The following is a 19,435-nucleotide window of genomic DNA, read 5'->3' as shown; positions in this document are numbered from 1 at the left end:
CTTGGGAGAAGGGCTGCCCTCCATCGCACCAGGGAGAGATGGGAAGGAGCGTTGAGGCCACATCACTTTCCAACCTCCCCAGGGCCCCGCTGCTCACACCCTGGCCTTCCCAGGTTTTAAATAAATCAGAAATTGAGAAAAAGACACTGGGGAGCCAAGAGATATAGGGCTCAACTGAACATTTGAATGAAAATTTTCTTCTTGTTCAGTTTCTGTTCAACCCAAAGGTCTCTTCCTCCTCTCCCAAGGGGATGTCTGATGCTTGAAGCCCCCAAAATCTGGCTGCCAGCCTCCCCGGCAATTTGTGGACCCCGTGGAATGTTTTTAGTTGCAACAACCCCTCACCACCCAGCCTCCCCGCATTCTCCCAGAGGGGTCTTGGGTTCTTCTCAGCGTCTCTCCCCATCATGGTCCACCGTGCTGTCCCGACTTGGAGGTGCCCAGGGTTGTAGGGGAAGCGTCAGGTGCCCTTGCTTTCTGTCCTCTCCTCATCAGCTGTGTGGACATTGCTGACGGCTCGAAGCCGCCCCTGGGCAGCAGGCTTCACCGACAGGACCAAGCGTTTGCGGAATGTCTCACAGAGCACGATGTACACAAAGGGATTGAGGCAGCTGTTGGCATAGCCCAAGCTGATGGCTGCGTTGTACAGGTACACAAAGGTGAGTGTCGGGCGGCTGATGTACAACTGGGTCAGCTGCAGCACATAGTAGGGGGCCCAGCACACAAAGAAGACCAGGCAGATGGCGATGGCTGTACGAGTCACCCTCTTTGTCCGCAGCCGGATGCTGCGCTGAGAGGCGGGAGCTACGGAGGACATCATGCGCTGCAGGATCCTCACATACGCAGCTGTGATGACCACGAAGGGCAGGGCGAAGGCCAGGAAGAACTGGTACAGGGTGAACCAGTACAGGTCAGTGTCTGGGTTGGGCAGGCGGATGCCACAGCCCACCGTGCCCCCTGGGAAGGGGATAAGCCTAGCGTAGAGCCACACGGGGGTGATGCTGATGAAGGAGAGGGCCCACAGGAGGCAGATCACCAGGGTGGCCACAGAAGGCTTCCGGAACTTGGTGGAGGAGATAGGGTGGACGGTGGCCAGGTAGCGATCAATGGCCATGGCGGTCAGGATGTAGGTGCTGGTGAACTGACTGTTGGCGTCCATGGCCGTGATGAGTGTGCACATGGTCTCTCCAAAGTGCCAGACTCCATTGCCCATGAGCTGGTGGATCATGAAGGGCATGCCCAGGAGAAAGAGGAGGTCCACCACCGAGAGGTTGATGATGAAGATGTCGGGCACGTTGCTGCACCAGTGCAGTTTGGACTTCTTCACCACTGCGAAGATGACTGTGGAGTTCCCGATGATGCCCAGGAGGCAGATGGTGCCAAACACTGAAGGCATGATGATGTTGATGTAGGAGACACTCCCTCTGCGAGGAGGTGACCCTGGGGACAAAAGGAGCGAGCTGTGACCATTTATCATGGACTCCTCTCTAAGGGCTAATGTCCTACTGGGTGCTTAGCCTCCAGCAATCATGTGCTTGCTTACGTCTTTATCTTCTTTCCGTTTCACTCGGGGCTCGCCATTCATCTGGAATCCTTTCCGACTGTTCTCCCTCCCCACACCGTTGCTAATCCTGTCCCCTTGCCCTCCTCCACCGGTTCCCTGGCTAATCCTACCAGATTCTCCCTCACCACCTGTTAGTTGAAGGACCCGGTCCTTTGCTTCCTGCATTGTCTCAGAAGGCACAGATTCAAGAACCACAGCTGTCTGCAGAGAATTATTCTGTGGGCCCCTAGGCTTTACCAGGAAACCTCATCAAAATAGCCAGAAGGACATGAAAGTGTGTGTGTGTGTGTGTGTGTGTGTGCGCGCGCGCGCGCGCATGCGGGCGAGCAAGAGTATGCATGGGCGCATGCATGTGTTTTCCTATTTGCAGCCCTGATCATCTCATTTTAGAAATCACTGGTTGGAAGCTGTGTGCTGATTCCTAGGCATATCTGTGGGCTACTCTCCTGTGGAGAGAGGTTTTTGCACATCAGGCCCGCAGCCCTCTCTTCTCTTGGGTTCCTATCAGGGACTTCCTTGGTCTGTATCTTCTGAGCCTGGGCTTCCCAAGTGAGCAGAGACCAAAGCTGTGTGTTGCAGCCTAAGCCGCTTGAGATTTTTCTCCACCAAGCCTTTCCTCTTTTTTCCTTCCTCGGAGCTAGAATTTCAGGGCATCTCAGCTCTGGAAATGTCAGGAAGCTTCATTCAGGAAGTTAATCCTCTCGTGGCTCTGTGAGTTATCCCTTCCCATGGCCTTTCCCAGGGGTCAGTAAGGATGTTTCAGATCCCACTACCACAGTTTCAGTAAAAAGACAGGGGGACCGGCAAATGAGTGAGCCTACCCGGCTGTCTCCTCACATACTGTCCTCTGTCTTCTCTTGCTTGCTTTTCCAGCCTGGAATTTTTATCTGCAAAGCATTTGGAACTCACGGGTGAATCTCCTCCTGTCTCCCTCAGGGCTGGCCCCCATCCCCTGCCACTTCCCAATGTGCCTTTTCGCTCTTCTCCTTCTCCTCCTCCCCGGCCCCCTTCTGCCGCTGCCTGCCCCGCCCCCTTCTCCCCTTCCCCTCCGGGCAAAGCAGACTGCAGGTCTGATCCTCTAGAACTGTAATAAAGTTTCCTGAGCAGTTCCTGAGCGCAGAGGTGAAACCTTCCCACTCCCCACCCCCAGCGCAGAGGAGGGAGGACTCCCCTCCAACACTACTCACCGGCCAGGGTGAGGTTATCGGGGCCGTCCGAGGTGTTGCTGGCATTAGGGCCGGGGGGCAGCAGCGAGGCTTCTAGGTCCATCCTGCCGCTGCCCGTCGCCTGCTCGCCCGTCCACCCACGCAGGCTGCGGCAGCGCCGCCCGCCCGTCCCAGAGCACGAGCCCTGCAGTCCGGAAGGGGGTCTTGCTGGCGGTCGGGCAGCTTCTGCCGCCTCCTAGCCCCGCTTCTCTCCCCACTCCCTCCTTCCCTGGCTCCCACTGACATCACCTAGACACATTAACATTCGGAGGCAGATGCACGTTAACCTCTTCAGTCCCGAGCAGCAGCTCCCGCATCCGACTGCCTGCGGAGCCCCCGGAGCCTGGGGGAGCTGGTGGGGGCGCGGGGGCGAGCTCAGGCAAAGCCATCCGGGAGGGGGCTTCCTTCCCACGTCACTGGGGGCTGTGCTCCTGTGCTCCCAGGAGCTTGCCTCCTGGGAGGATCCAGGTGCCTGCAAAGACAAACGGGCTGCCTCCCTCGGGAAAAGTGAATGAGCCTGGCCTAGTCCCTAACCCCAGATATGGGTGGCTGGGCCATGTGGCAGGGGCTAGGGGTGACTTCACAGAGCTCGGAGATGGAAGGCTCAGACCACAGCATGCCTGTCCCCCAGGCCACCCTCAGCTGCTCTCCGGTCCCCTAACCATCTCACCGGCTGGACCTCCAGCATCTGCCAGAAGCAGATTCGTTGGCCGCTGAGCTGTTGACCAGCACTCAGAGGTGACTGGGGTCACTCTATGATGCTGCTGATGGCCAGGGTCTTAGGGACCAGAAGGGGACACTACCCTCTGCACAGAATTGAGGACCAAACGTACAGAGATTTTTCTTTTTCTTTCTTTCTTTTTTTAAGTTTATGTATTTATTTTGAGAGAGAGAGAGGTGGGGAAGGGCAGAGAGAGAGAGGGAGAGAGAGAATCCCAAGCAGGCTCCACACTGTCAGCTCAGAGCCGGACGAAGGACTCCATCTCATGAACTGTGAGATCATGACCTGAGCTGAGATCAAGAGTCAGGTGGTTAACCGACTGAGCCACTCAGGGGCCCCGAGATTTGATTCTTGAGACAAATTTCAGAGCGTAGCACCCCCGTCCCTGAAGTTGTCAACTAGGAACCTTAGAGGGCAAAGCATTGAAGGAATTCTGGGCAGAGGTGTCCTGCTGCCAGCCTCCAGTGCCCCTCACGGCCAAGAGCTGCCAACACACCTACCACCAGACTCGGGAGCAGGGGCTTCAAGGTAACAACAGCCTGATCCCTACCTGTGTGTGTCTTCAGTCTTATTTATTCGTTTCATCCAACAAATATTTATTGAGCACTTACTACTTGCCAAGCACTGTTCTAGGTTTTGTAATGAAACAACAACAACAACAACAACAACAACAACAACAATAAAGTCCCTGAATCCTTGTCCTCATGGAGATTACATTCAAGTTGAGGAGGGAGGGTTGGGGGGAATGGAAAGTATACAAAAAATAAAAAAGACAATTTACGAGGTTAGGGATGAGTGCTATGAAAAAGAGGGGGCCAGGCAACACTAGGGGAAGTGGAGGTTGCTATTTTACATAGGAAGGCCTCTCTGGAAGTGTTTTCAGAAGAGTCCTGAAGGAAATGAAGAGGCATGGTTGGGAATATCTGCAAGAAGAGCCAGTGCAAAGGCCCTGAGGCAGGAGGGTGCTCACACCCGAGGTAAGAGGCAAGTGAATCTTGTGCTGGAACTAAGAGGACTCCGACAGTATGAGATCCAGGGCAAAAAGCAAACAGGTGCGAGGTGTGCACTCGAGGCAAGACACGATAAGCGTAGGATCAGCTAAACTCACCTACAACTGTCCGCTGCAGCCAGAGCTGAAGTCAGAAGTGGCCGGGGGAAATGTGACACGGGTTACCAGAAACGTCCCATGTGAAAGGCTGCTGCGACAATCCAATTGAAAGAGGATGGCGTCCCAGATCAGGAAGGCGGAGGTGGGGAGAAATGGTGGGCTTGTATACACTGTATAGAGCAAATGCTCCAGAGCATTTGCTGGAGAGCTGGAAGTGTGTGAGAGGAAGAGGCATCGGGGTCACTCCCAAGTTTGGAGCCCAAACAACTAATGAATGCAGTTGTCATTTACTGAGATAAGGAAGTCTGTGGGAGGAGAAGATTTGGAGGAGAAATTAAGAGTTCCATTTTGAATCTGTTATATTCTAGATGCCTATTAACACCTGAGTGGAAATGTTGGGTGGTAGTCAGATGTGAGTCAGAAACTCGAGGCAGAAGTGGTGCCTGGAGATACAAAATTAAACTGACGACCCTGAATGAGCTCACCTAGGGAGTGCATGCGGGTGGATAGAGTTGTGTGGACTTGACCCTGGGGCATTCCAAAGCTTTCAGGGTGGGAAAATGAGCATTATGACCTCTTCTTCCACTTGCCATCGTCTTCCCGCCTCCATCTGTCCATCCATCTGTCCAGCAAATCATTGGGTTTTTAAAAAAAATTTTTTAATGTTTATTTATTTTTGAGAGAGGCAAAGAGCAAGTGGGGGAGGGGCGCAGAGAGAGAGAGAGAGAGACAGAGACAGAGACAGAGTCCGAAGCAGGCTCCAGGTTCTGAGCTGTCAGCACAGAGCCCGACATGGGCTTGAACTCGGGAACGGTGAGATTATGACCTAGGCCAAAGTCAGACGCTTAACCGACTGAGCTACCCGGGTGCCCCCAACAAATCATTCTTGAGCTTCTGCTGTGCACCAGGCACTATCCACACAGTAAAGAAAACAAGTGCCTGCTATCAAGGAGCTTCAGCTTAAGTGGGGACACGTAGCTAATAACGAGCAAGTTGGCAAGTAAACAAGATACCCCTTCCCTGCTGAGATCCAGCCAAGTCCAGGTGACTTCATCACGAAGGGATTTAGGTGTTCATAAAAAGGGCAAATGATGCCACCACTTCCACCATCGGCACTAGCAAAATGACTCTGCTTGAATTTAAACCGTGACTGAGCAGCAAGGGCAGGTTTGATCTTTCTAGCTTATGCACGCTGGGGGGTGGGGGTGTGTGTGAACACTGAGTTAGTCAACTCACAGTGGCAGCCACACGGGCTGATTACTCACTGCGGTAGCGTCACCAAGGGAATGACTGGGGTCCTTTAGAGAGGAGAGTTAAGGATGACTTCTTTGAGGAGGCATTCGGGTGGAATCCTCAGCATCCATTCATCACAAATGATTGATTTAAACCAGTCAATGGCAACCTCATGACCCTCACCAGCGGCCATTTTAGGAATGAGCATGTCTACTGGTCGCCCACGTGCACCCCTTCAAATCCTCTTGGCCACACAGGTTATATTCCATCCATTGCTGCAGTGACCCACTCTGCACAGTCCCTGACCAACTTCAGGTACAGGTGCAGGTGCGGGTATGACCTGTTGGCGCTGTGTCTTAGCCTTGCGCCGTGTGTCCTTTACCCTCTGCTCTGTGTTGCTGTCACAACTTAGAATATGGGAATCCATGAAAGTGCCCCATGCATGAGCAACTCGGAAGTACAGGGAGAGTTAACACCCCTTAGGGTGAACATTTAACCAGTGGATGGGGTGAACCATTTAACCAGCGCTCCCATGGGGTAGAGCAACCAGTCACCTGTACAGATGGCCAACTCGACTTCCTTCCATAGTGCTCCCAGCTTCCCTCCTTTGCTGCTCAGTCCTCACTTCTGATTCCTAGAGCCACACTTTCCAGTCAAACACCCAAGCTGTCAAACACCCAGAGACTTTGTCTCTGGCTCTGTTTTCTAGGAACCCAAGACTAAGGCGTGTGGCTCATTCCTACTGGCAGTAAAGGGGAGGAGTGTTGAGGTGAGAGATGTTTGGCCAAGTTCTTCTTCTTGCAAAGAGGATGCAGGAAGAGACAGTCTAGTTTGCCTCTAGTTTGTTGGATGAATAAATGGCTAATAGAGGACTATATGGGGAAGCCCTGAGTGACATGGGCACAGGGGAGAAGAACACAAGCCCTATTGGCCATGCTCCCTTCTCCAAGGCTCCATTCAGCCCCAGTGCTTCGTGGCCAACCTGGCAGCAGTGGCCACAAGGCCCATGACCAGGCAGTGGGCATCTCTCAGCTGTGAGTTAACCCAGAGGCCACAGTCAGGTTCTTTCTGATGGTGAGAAAGACAAAAAAGATCACCTTCAGGGATAGCGATTCATCAAAAGGATTCATGGAAATCCCAAGGAAGCACGAGAAAGCAGCTGAGGTAAGAGTACTTACATGGGGGGAACCAGAGGGGGCTCAGCCTAAGTGTCCCACTTCGGCTCAAGTCATGATCTCACAGTTTGTGAGCTCAGCCTCGCATCAGACTCTCTGATGTCAGTGCAGAGCCTGCTTCAGATCCTCTCTCTCTGCCCCTCCTATGCTCTAGTTTTCTCACTCTCTCTCTCTCAAAAATAAATAAATAAATAAATAAACAAACAAACATTACAAGAAATCGTTAAAATGAAATTCTGACATCATGGATGAACCTTGAAGACATTCTACTAAGTAAAATAACTAGACACAAAAGGACAAATATTGTATGATCCCACTTATGTGAGGTACCTAGACTAGTCAAATTCTTAGAGACAGAAAGTAGAATGGAATTTGCCAGGGGCTGGGAGAATGGAGAACGGGGAGTTGCTATTTAATGGGGACAGAGTTTCAGTTTGGGATAATGAAAAAATTCTGTAGATGGATGGTGGTGACGGTTGCACAAAGATGTAAATGTATTTAATGCCACCGAACTGTACACTTAAAAACAAAGTAAATTTTATGTTGGGTATATTTTATCACAATTTAAAAATATGTTGAACAGTTAAAAGAAAAAGGTATTGCATGCAGTAAATCAGTTCAAGAGCTTTCTATGGGATTCCAAAAGCCTACTATAAATCATTTACTTAGACATTGCAGCTCTGTTGCATGTTCAATTAAATATCTTTTTTTTTTAATTTTTTTTTAACGTTTATTTATTTTTGAGACAGAGAGAGGCAGAGCATGAATGGGGGAGGGTCAGAGAGAGGGAGACACAGAATCTGAAACAGGCTCCGGGCTCTGAGCTGTCAGCACAGAGCCCGACGCAGGGCTCAAACTCACGGACCGCGAGATCATGACCTGAGCTGAAGTCGGCCGCTTAACCGACTGAGCCACCCAGGTGCCCCTAAATATCTTTTTTTTTTAAGTTTATTTTTTTGGGAGTGAGATAGATTGTGAGTGGGGGACGAGAAGGGATTAAAGGAGACACAGAATCTGAAGCAGGCTCCAGGCTCCAGGCTCCAAGCTGTCAGCACAGAGTCCAACGCAGGGCTCGAACCCACAAACCATGAGATCATGACCTGAGCTGAAGTTGGACACTTAACTGACTGAGCCACCAGGTGCCCCAAATATCTTTTCTTTTTTAATTTTTTTTTCAACGTTTATTTTATTTTTGGGACAGAGAGAGACAGAGCATGAACGGGGGAGGGGCAGAGAGAGAAGGAGACACAGAATCGGAAACAGGCTCCAGGCTCCGAGCCATCAGCCCAGAGCCTGACGCGGGGCTCGAACTCACGGACCGCGAGATCGTGACCTGGCTGAAGTCGGACACTTAACCAACTGCGCCACCCAGGCGCCCCATCAAATATCTTTTCTTAATAAAACATGGAAAAACTAAAAACACACCACTACTTTGGGCCCCAGAGATCAGGCCACATGGAGATGTGGGGCAGCAATGTAACATCTTTGGAAGAACAGATCAGAGTAGGTCACCTGTCTTCTTGTAGGTACTCAGACCTTGTGCTATCCAAGAGAAAATCGGATTTTTTTTTTTTTTTTGCCTCTATCAAGTATTAAGACATCAAGTGACCTCAGAACATAGGCACTGATCTGAGATGCCTGTGCCCAGGGGCAAAAAGCTGGTTTCACCTGCCAAAAGTCATAAGAGTTGCCCAAAGTGCATGTACAAAGAACTGTTCAAGGCCTACTTTCCTTAAAAAGGGGCCGTGTGATATTTTGACATGGGTGCCAAACAATTCAGTGAGGAAAAGGATAGATAGCTTTTTCAACAGATGACACCGGGACAACTGGATATCCATGCACACAAAAAATGAAGTTGGACCCCTACCTCACACCATATACAAAAATTAACTCAAGGGGCGCCTGGGTGGCTCAGTCAGTTAGCCATCTGACTTTGGCTCAGGTCATGATCTCGCAGTTCATGAGTTTGAGCCCCGCATTGGGCTCTGTGCTGACAGCTCAGAGCCTGGAGCCTGTTTAGGATTCTGTCTCTTCCTCTCTCTCTCTGTCCCTCCTCCACTTGCAGTCTGCCTGTCTCTCTCTCAAAAATAAATAAACATTTAAAAAAAATTTTTTTTTCAACGTTTATTTATTTTTCGGACAGAGAGAGACAGAGCATGAACGGGGGAGGGGCAGAGAGAGAGGGAGACACAGAATCGGAAACAGGCTCCAGGCTCTGAGCCATCAGCCCAGAGCCTGACGCGGGGCTCGAACTCCCGGACCGCGAGATCGTGACCTGGCTGAAGTCGGACGCTTAACCGACTGCGCCACCCAGGCGCCCCCATTTAAAAAATTTTAAAAAACCACAATGACAGTCTCTTCAGCAAGTGGTGCTGGGAAAACTGGACAGTGACATGCAGAAGAATGAACCTGGACCACTCTCTTACACCATACACAAAAAGAAACCCAAAATGGATGAAAGACCTAAATATAAGACAGGAAGCCATCAAAATCCTAGAGGAGAAAGCAGGAAAAAACCTTTTTGACCTCAGCCACAGCAACTTCTTACTCAGCACATCTCCAGAGGCAAGGGAAACAAAAGCAAAAATGAACTATTGGGACCTCATCAAGATAAAAAGCTTCTACACAGCGAAGAAAACAATCAGCAAAACTAAAAGGCAACCGACAGAATGGGAGAAGATATTTGCAAATGACATATCAGATAAAGGGTTAGTATCCAAAATCTATAAAGGACTTATTAAACTCAACACCCAAAAAACAAATAATCCAGTGAAGAAATGGCCAAAGACATGAATAGACACTTCTCCAAAGAAGACATCCAGATGGCCAACTGATACATGAAAAAATGCTCCATATCACTCATCATCAGGGAAATACAAATCAAAACCACAATGAGGTACCACCTCACACCTGTCAGAATGGCTAACATTAACAACTCAGGCAACAACAGATGTTGGCAAGGATGCAGAGAAAGAGGATATCTTTCACACTGTTGGTGGGAATGCAAACTGGTGCAGGCACTCTGGAAAACGGTATGGAGGTTCCTCAAAAAACTAACAATAGAACTACCCTACAACCCAGCAATTGCACTACTAGGTATTTGTCCACAGGATACAGGTGTGCTGTTTCGAAGGGACACATGCACCCCCATGTTTATAGCAGCACTATCAACAATAGCCAAAGTATGGAAAGAGCCCAAATGCCCATCGATGGATGAATGGATAAAGAAGATGTGGTATATATATACACACACACACACACACACACACACACACACACACACACAATGGAGTATTACTTGCCAACCAAAAAGAATGAAATCTTGCCATTTGCAACTATGTGGATGGAACTGGAGGGTATTCTGCTAAGGGAAATTAGTCAGAGAAAGACAAAAATCATATGACTTCACTCATATGAGGACTCTAAGAGACAAAACAGATGAACATAAGGGAAGGGAAACAAAAATAATATAAAAACGGGGGGGGGACAAAACAGAAGAGACTCATAAATATGGAGAACAAACTGAGGGTTACGGGAGGGGTCGTGGGAGGGGGGATGGGCTACATGGGGAAGGGGCACTAAGGAATCTACTCCTGAAATCATTGTTGCACTATATGCTAACTAACTTGGATGTAAATTTTAAAAAATAAAATCAAAAAATAAAATAAAAATAAATAAATAGATCTAATCAGAAAAAAAAAACACAATAAGATACAATTTCACACCCACTAGGATAGTTATAACAGAAATGACAGATAATAATTCTTGGCGAGGATGTGGAGAAATTGAAATCCTCACACATTGTTGGTGGGAATGTACAATGGCACAGCCACCTTGGAAAACAGTTTAGCATTTGTTAAAAATGTTAAACCTAGAGTTACCACATGACCCAGCAGTTCCACTCCTGGGTCTATACCCAAGAGAAATGAAAACATGCTCATACAAAAACCTGTACACAAATGTTGATGGCAGCATTTGTAATAACAGCCCCAAATTGGAAACAATCCAAATGTCCATAAACTGAATGGATAAATAAAATGTAGTATATTCATACAATAGAAATATTTTCAGCCATAAAAAAAGAATGAAAGCACTGATACATGCTACAACATGGATAAATCTTGAAATTGTTATGCAAAATGAAAGAAGCCAATCACAAGACCAGACATCTTATGACTCTATCTATGTGAAATGCCCGGACTAGGCAAATCTATAGAGATACAAAGTAGATAATGATTGCCCAGGGGTAGGAGGAAGGTGGGGGTGGGGGAAAGGGAGTGATGACTAATGGATAGGAGTCCTTTTATGGGGTGGTGAAGATATTCCAAAATTTATTATAGTGATATTTGTACCCCTCTGAATATTCTAAAAATTATTGATGGGCACCTGGCTGGCCCAGCATTGTATTCACATACAAAGCTGGTACAGCATGTGACACTTCATCCCAAGGTCGTAAGTCCAGGCCCTGGTGGGCATAGAGCTTACTTTAAAAATAACTAGGGACGCCTGGGTGTCTCAGTTGGTTAAGTGTCCAGCTTTGGCTCAGGTCATGATCTCGCCGTTCGTGGGTTCGAGCCCCGTGTCAGGCTCTGTGCTGACAGCTCAGAGCCTGGAGCCTGCTTCGGATTCTGTGTCTCCCTCTCTCTCTCTGCCCCTCCTACACTTGTGGTCTTTCTCTGTCTCTCAACAATAAATTAAAAAACATTTCAAAAATTAAAAACAACAACAACAACAACAACAACAACAACTAACTGGGGCGCCTGGATGGCTCAGTCAGTTGAGCATATGACTCTTGATTTCAGCTCACGTCATGATCCCAGGATTGTGGGATTGAGCCCCACATCAGGCTCTGTGCTGAGCATGAAGCCTGCTTAAGATTCTGTCTCCCTCTGCCCTTCTCCCCACTTGTGCTCTCTTTCTCTGGATGGATAAATAAATAAATAAATAAATAAATAAATACATTTTAAAAATAACTCCATAAATATTGAATTGTGCACCTGAAAAGGATGCATTTCATGGTAGATGAATTATAGGCCAATAAATCTGTTTTTAAAAGGATGAGGGGTTGGGCACAGGAAGCCCTGAGAAGCACACAGGGCCCTCTCCAGTCCTTGGGGAAAATGCTCTTTGTCTTCTTTATGCCCTGTCTCCTGGGAACCTCATCCAGCTACATCTTGCCAAGCATTTGGAGGAGGGGAACCACCTTGAATGCTCTTTGCTGCAAGGGACTTTCTGGGAACACCTCTGACATCCGAACCGCCGTGTGAAGTTGGGCCACAGCCGGTTCTGCTGACGACACTGGAGTCGGTGACTTGGGTGGGTTTTCACTTTGGCTGTGCCGCAGACTTGCTGTGTCATCCGGTAAGTCCCCGACCTGCTCAGTGCCAGACAGTTAACTGGAGCAGAGTGAGCCTGCCTCGGGATTCTCCTTGCTGTGGGTTTCATTTATATCTTTTTTGAGGCAAAAGTATAGTAACTGACATTTGGACAGCCTTTGTTACACACGGGCCTTATCTTAGCTAACCCAGTGGAATGGATGTGATCCCCAGTGACAGATATGGAAATGAAGGCTCAGAGAGTTGGGTGCCTTTTCCAGAATGATCCAGCTGGCACGGTGGTGCTGGACCCTAGGCCCTCTGCTTTTCCGACTCCAAATTCTGCACTCAATTCCTCTCCGTAGGACTCCCTTGCAATGACACATTCTTCCTACTTCCAGAATGCCGACGTGGAGAAAACAACTTAACTTTCATTTGGTCTCAACCCCTTGAAGGTGGCCCCTCTCTGGCCATCCTCCCCGCTTCAATTCTGCAGCATCGGGGTCCCTATCTCACCCAACTGAACATGGGTGGGCTGACTTTCTCTGTGACAGCTCAGATATGTTCACAGAAGAGACAGAGGTGGGGGTGGAATGAGAATCCATTTCTTTTTAAAAGGACTTTAATCCTTAATTTTGTATCATGGCACACAGGACCCGTCATGATCTGGCCTCTGTCCACCTGCCAGACCTCTTCCCCCACCACCTCCCATTTCCACTCTATGCCCAGTGTCTCACTTAAGTGTCTTAGTCTTTCCAGAAAGCTCTGTGTGCTCCTACAACTTTTGTACACCTTGACCCCATGGATCTTTCTTTGGCCACTTTCCCCCTGCCCCTCCGCCCTTTTGCTCCCTACCCTGTCCTCCATCCAACACCCAGCCCTGCACACATTGCAACAAATGATCTTGGTGCTCTCCCAGGCCTTCACAGGCCAGTGCACCCATCCCCCAGCTGCTGTGAGTGTCAGTTCCAAGGACTCACAGCTACCCCAGCTGTCCCCTTGGGTGGAGAACTGCTCTTGGCTGATAGGAATCTCCTTGCCATGGAGGTTACCACCCCCATAAGCCTGCAGCCAAAGCCTGAAAGGGAGCAAGAAAGGAAAGGGGACCCACTGCACTGGGCAGTATCCAGAGCCCACCCCCAGCCCTCTGGATCAGGCCAAGGCTAGAGTGAACTGAGACCTCCTGCTTGGCAGCTTATCCCTCACTGACCTGCTTCACTCCTCCCTCAAGGGTATTCTCCTTCCATAAACCCCCATGCCCAGATCCCTGCCATCACATTCTATTGCAATTAAGGATTTTCTTATTGTCTCCCAGACTAGACTCTGCACTTCCTGAAGGCAAGGATAACGTCCTATTTATTTCTGTGTCCACACTGCCTGGCTGGGAACCGGGCAGAGAGCAGGTGCTCCGTGTTGAATTCCATCCAGCTTCGGAGAGGCTGTAAATAGCACACCATGAGATTCTGCACCGTCCCTGCCCCCTTGCCTTCCTCCCTCTCTCTTCCATATCCTCACCCCTGGGATTCCCTCCTAACTGTGTCTCCCCGCTCTATTCTTCCCCTACCCGCCAAGTGACAAAGAGATAGATTTCCCCCTGTCCTGCCACTTGCAACTTAGGTTTGAAAGAAAGAGACTGGCAGAGCTGGAGGGGAGCTGGAAAGACACGGCCGGGCTAGCCACAGGGCAGACCCTGCTGGCAGAAGAGGTTGTAGTTAGGGGCAGTGGCAGCTGTGAGCTCACCTCCAGGGGCACTGGGCAGCCTGAAGCCGATTACAGAAATCTGATCGCCGCTCTTGACTTTTCCCTCACTCTTTCTCTCTGTACATCTTAACTCCATGAACGTTCTAGGAACCACGGTGTTCCCACTCTTTCTCATTCATTCCCACCCACTCGTGGCACCAACCCACGTCACCGGAGGAACGTCTTGCCTCAAAGGCTTATTAACTTTCCAGGCAGCATCCAGCTCACGTAGGAGCTGAGTCAGTGCATCTCAGCCGGCCCGGGGGAGGGAGTCTGCGCAGGGCTGACTCTGCCGCAGCCAGAGGGTCCTAGCAGAGGCCCTCTCCAGCCACACACAGTAGTCAGAGGGTAGGTCCCAACTGCTCTGGGGAGAAGCTCAACCCCGGGCCAAGCACTGGGCTAGTGCTCCCATGGCTAATCTCACCTAATTCCCCACAGCCCACCTGTAAATCACATCTATTGTTTCTGCTGCCCCATGTCTATTCTCCTTGTTCTCCTCCCCTCTGGAGACCCAGCAGCCCAGGAGCTCCCAAGAGGGCAACTCAGTGCAGGTGTGTCCTAACTGACCCAGTAACCATGCTGACTGGCCCAGGGCTGGGCACGTGACCTGTCAGAGCCAATGAGAGGCATCGAGACTCAGGTTAAAAATTGGGGGATGGAGGGCCACCTGGCTGGTTCTGTCCCTAGAGCGTGCGACGCTTGATCTTGATGTCGTAAGTTGAAGCCCCACGTTGGGCGTAGTGCTTACTCTTTTATAAAATTGGGGGCGGGAGAGGAATTCTGGCTTGAAGACACTCATTCCTTTTTGCTGAACTCTAAATCTGAGAGGATGTGGGGGTTAGGGTTGCCGGCTCCAGCTCGATACCATGTGAAACGTGAGAATGAAACCATCCCTGTAGAAGAGAGAGAAAGGGTGAGAGAACGGAGTCCTGATTATCTCCTGGAGTCCTGAATCCAGCCATACCTGAAGCTGGAATAATGGACTTTTGAATGTCTGTGGATCAGTATATCCCTTTGCTCAAGTCTGTCTGGGTTGAGTTTTCTGCCAGTCACTACTAATCAACACTGATATCAATTACCACATTTAACTGATTCTAAGACATACTCCCCCCCCCCCATTTTAACATCTCTAATGTTAGGAGTGTGTCTTATAATCAATAGTAACGTCCTGATGGAGCCATCATTGTTTGCAAATTTGAGATATTGAGCACAGCTGTTCATATTGTCTTCACCCCAACTGAGTTAAATGCACCTTTGGTACTGCATGTACTGAATTTAGTGCTGTTTCAAATGTCTCCAGAAAAATCATGTTGTGATTTAGCATTCAGATGAAAGGGGATTATGTGAAGAGAAAGGCAGGAATATGGGAGCAACAGGGAGTGAAATTGATATTAGTGAAACAAAGTTTTTTTTTTCCTTTGGAGGACTCACTGCTCTTTTCTTACAAAGCAAGAGCGAGTGCTTTGCAGAACAAACCATGAGCAGAAGTTGTGTTACATTTTGTTCCTAAGGTGAAAAGATTGGTTGTCATACATCAGCAGTGCAACTGAAGGCAGGAGAAATGGTGAATCTCGCAGAAGCGATGAGAGGTATTTGGAAGCAACAGGTCGCTGTGACTGGTTTAGGGCTTTGTCTCCAGAGACTGTTAAGATGTTTTGTCATAACTGCAGTTGGTGTGTTTTCTTTCTTGGTGGTGCCTCTCATAACTGCTGGAATACATTATCACTCCCTAGTTGCAAAAGTGCTCTTACAGTCACTGGCTCAAGGTCATATGCTCATTACCATCAGATTTAGGCCACAGTGTTAAGTTCTTTATTGTGATTCTCTTTACTCTGTGTTTCTCTGTGGGGAAATAGAGACACAAGGTGAGGAAGGGAAATCAGAGATCCTGGCCTGGGGCCTCTGGGAAGGAGGCTTTGAGGGGGCGGGGCCTAAGAGTCCACCCACAGCAGAGTGCGGGGTGGGGTGGCCCCCAACGGATCTGATCTGCGAGTGAGGGGACACGCGAAGACAATGAAGATTCAGGAGACACCTGAGAGAGAACTTCTACTCTCCCTTGAGGTGTCCCCCAAAGCTGAACCCCATAGCAGGGCTGGGGCAGAAGATCGGTTGTAATACGAATGTTATGCCTAATATGCACATGACAAGATCCAAACTCAGGGACACCCAGTAAATTATCTAAGATCACCTGGCTAGCAGGGCAGAGCCAGGCCTGGCCTTCCATTAAGTTTCCCTGCCTCTCTTTGCTGTTTCTTGAGAAGTGCCTGTTTTATTACTGCTGTCACAGGTACATGTTCACCTGCAGGGAGCTGGTACATTGGTGTAATGTAGTCATTTAGCTTGACTCTAAATGAGTGTTTTTGCCGCCACTGGTTTTTACCACACTCTACTTTTCAAAGAGTCAGGGGACAGGGGGTCATTGAGGATCCTTGTCCATTCAGGCGAGAAAAAAAAATCCACTTACGAATGAACTGGTAGGATGGCAACACAGACAGGTATGTGAAAAATTACTTGTTCTAGTGAGGTGGAACTTTGGTAGGAGAGAAACCAGTATAACCTGTTCCACCATCCCAGAGCACACACAGAACTCCAGCCAATTGCCCGCATTGTGATTTGCCTCCAAGTGCTGAGGGCTTCAAGCATGGCTCGGTACAGAGAAGTAAATGACGGCCTGGAGACCCTGCCTCTCTCTCTCTTGTCTCCACCTTTTGGTGCTGCTTGTCATTCCTGGGCTTTACCCCCAAGTCTTCTCTTACCACCTGACAGCAAGCTGCAGCCCAGCCTACCTTGTCTTTATAGTTTATGAAGTTAGAGGAGAAGCGAGAAGCTTTTCCTACAGCAAAAGTCCCAGCGAGCACTCTGAATTGGCCTGGTTGGGTGACATCTCTGTCCATGGTGTACTGACTACCCTGGTCAGAATTTGACTGTGAAGCCTCCTTGTGGTATAGAGGAGGGCTCAACCCCACTGAAATCACATGGAATGAGAAGGATGTCTGAGGAATAGGTGTGGATTATTTTCTTTTATTTTTTATTAAAAAAAATTTTTTTAACGTTTATTCATTTTTGAGACAGAGAGAGACAGAGCATGAATGGGGGAAGGTCAGAGAGAGAGGGAGACACAGAATCTGAAACAGGCTCCAGGCTCCGAGCTGTCAGCACAGAGCCCGACGCGGGGCTCGAACTCACGGACCGCGAGATCGTGACCTGAGCCGAAGTCGGATGCCCAACCGACTGAGCCATCCAGGCGCCCCTAATTATTTTCCAGAGCTTAATGGGCTGAGAAGATATACCCACTTGACCTTATGTGTGCCACCACCTGGAAACATGGACACTGGAGATCGATCTGTTTCAGTTAGACTGCTTCTGGCTTCAAATAACAGCAAAAAACCTCAAATAAGCTTAAGCAGTGAGGAAATGTATTATGCCATCCAGCAGGGGATCAAGCTCTGGGAGTGGTGAGTCAGATGCTCAATAATGCCGTAGACGTGCCAGGATTTTTCCGTCTCTCCCCTCGGCCTTTCTCCGTGTCAGACCCATTGTCAGTCTACAGTTCCTTCTGGCCACGAGATGGTTGCAGCAGTTCTGGATATCACACAAGAAAGCCTTTCCCCAACCACCCTCCTCCTGCCCTCAATGGCCACCGCTCTCAGTGCTCCATTGTATCTCATGGGCCACGACTGGGGAACTACCCCATTCCTAAACCAGCAACTGCCAGGAGGCCTGGGACATGACTGTCACGGGCTTAGAACAAACATTTCAGGGAGGGAATGGAAGGCAGGGTGCCAACCATGAAGGGCACTTTACCCTCCTCCCTGGAGGGAGAACATGTAGATGAAGAGATTTAAGCATCAATAACCTAAAATGAAAAGAGAAGTAAGAGTACAAAATTTCTGTATGCTATCAAAGTTACACTGCCATCAGCTTCAAATAGGATGTTATAACTATAAAATATTTATGGAAGCCTCATGGTAATCACAAAAGAAAAACTTGTAGTCGATACATAAAAGATTATTACAAAAGAGTCAAAGCATACTGCCACCAAGAGTCATCAAATCATAAAGGAAGTTGGCACAAGAGGAAGCAAGAAACAGAGGCTCTATGGACCAGTCAGAAACAATTAACAAAATGGCAGTGGGAAGTCCACACACTTATCAATAATTGCCAGTAATATTTAAATTGTTCTAATTATCAAAATTCTACAGTTTTGCTAATTCTATAATTATCAAAATCATATCGTTTTTAAACTTAAAAAATGTTTTAAATGTTTACTTATTTTTGAGGGAGAGAGTGTGCATGCACACACAAGCGGGGTAGGGGCAGAGAGAGAGGGAGAGACAGAATCCGAAGCAGGCTCCAGGCTCCGAGCTGTTAGCACAGAGCCCGACGGGGGCTCGAACCCACGAACGGTGAGATAATGACCTGAGCCCAAGTTGGACATTTAACCAACTGAGCCACCCAGGCGCTTCTGAATCATATCATTTTTAAATGTAAGTGGATTAAATTCTCCAGTCAAAAGACATAGAATGGCCGAATGGATGAAAAAACAAGATCCAACTGTGAAAATTAGTAACAAGAAACCTCAGGTGGAGTGGGGAGGTTTTGGTAGGGGGAGCTCTCATGCCCTACCACTTTGTAGTCAATTGCAGATGGAATTGACCTTGCACGAACTTGACCTTGCATGTGGCTACTACTTTACTATCTTGGCTGGAGAAAGAAACACTTTACTTATTGCTCCCCCACCCCTGCAACTGCTCAGCATATGAGAAGCCACTATACTTTGAACTCCCAGTTTATTCCAATGGACTTTTATTTATTTTTTTAAAATGTTTATTTATTTTTGAGACAGAGAGAGACAGAGCATGAACAGGGGAGGAGCAGAGAGAGACAGAGGGAGACACAGAATCCGAAGCAGGCTCCAGGCTCTGAGCTGTCAGCACAGAACCCGATGCTGGGCTCGAACTCACAGGCCGTGAGATCATGACCTGAGCCGAAGTCGGACGCTTAATGTACTGAGCCACCCAGGTGCCCCTGTTTTTTTAATGTTTATTTATTTTTGAGAGAGAGAGTAGACAGTGTGAGTGGGGGAGGGGGAGGGGCAGAGGGAGAGGGAGACACAGAATCTGAAGCAGGCTCCAGGCTCTGAGCTGTCAGCACAGAGCCCGACACAGGGCTCGAACCCACAAACCGTGAGATCATGGCCTGAGCTGAAGTCAGATGCTTAACCGACTGAGCCACCCAGGTACCCTGATAAAGTCCAAGTTTTTAAGGCTCCCAAGGCTCTGCCTAATCCAGTCTGCCCTGAGTGCAGAGGGGAAGAGAATGCTGAGAACAGGTATGCTGGGGGAGGTGGGGAGGGGGCAGGCTGCAGGAAGTG

At 48.9% G+C, this 19,435-nt stretch overlaps 1 protein-coding gene across 1 annotated transcript; it reads right to left on the bottom strand.

The window, feature by feature from the left end:
* Positions 1–460: 460 nt before the first annotated feature.
* On the bottom strand, positions 461–2,984 carry MCHR1 (melanin concentrating hormone receptor 1). The gene is made up of 2 exons (XM_047064837.1): positions 2,752–2,984; positions 461–1,440 (listed from the first exon to the last, which is right to left on the bottom strand). Exons 1-2 carry the CDS (start codon positions 2,831–2,833, stop codon positions 461–463), a joined length of 1,062 nt encoding a protein of 353 aa, XP_046920793.1. The 5' UTR covers positions 2,834–2,984.
* Between the last annotated feature and the right edge of the window lie 16,451 nt (positions 2,985–19,435).

The sequence above is a fragment of the Lynx rufus genome, unplaced genomic scaffold, assembly GCF_022079265.1.
Source record: "Lynx rufus isolate CCGP_SWC_20201006 ecotype Redwood Valley unplaced genomic scaffold, mLynRuf1.p SCAF_7, whole genome shotgun sequence".
Lineage (NCBI taxonomy): Eukaryota > Metazoa > Chordata > Mammalia > Carnivora > Felidae > Lynx > Lynx rufus.
This window is presented reverse-complemented; position numbering and strand designations above follow the sequence as displayed.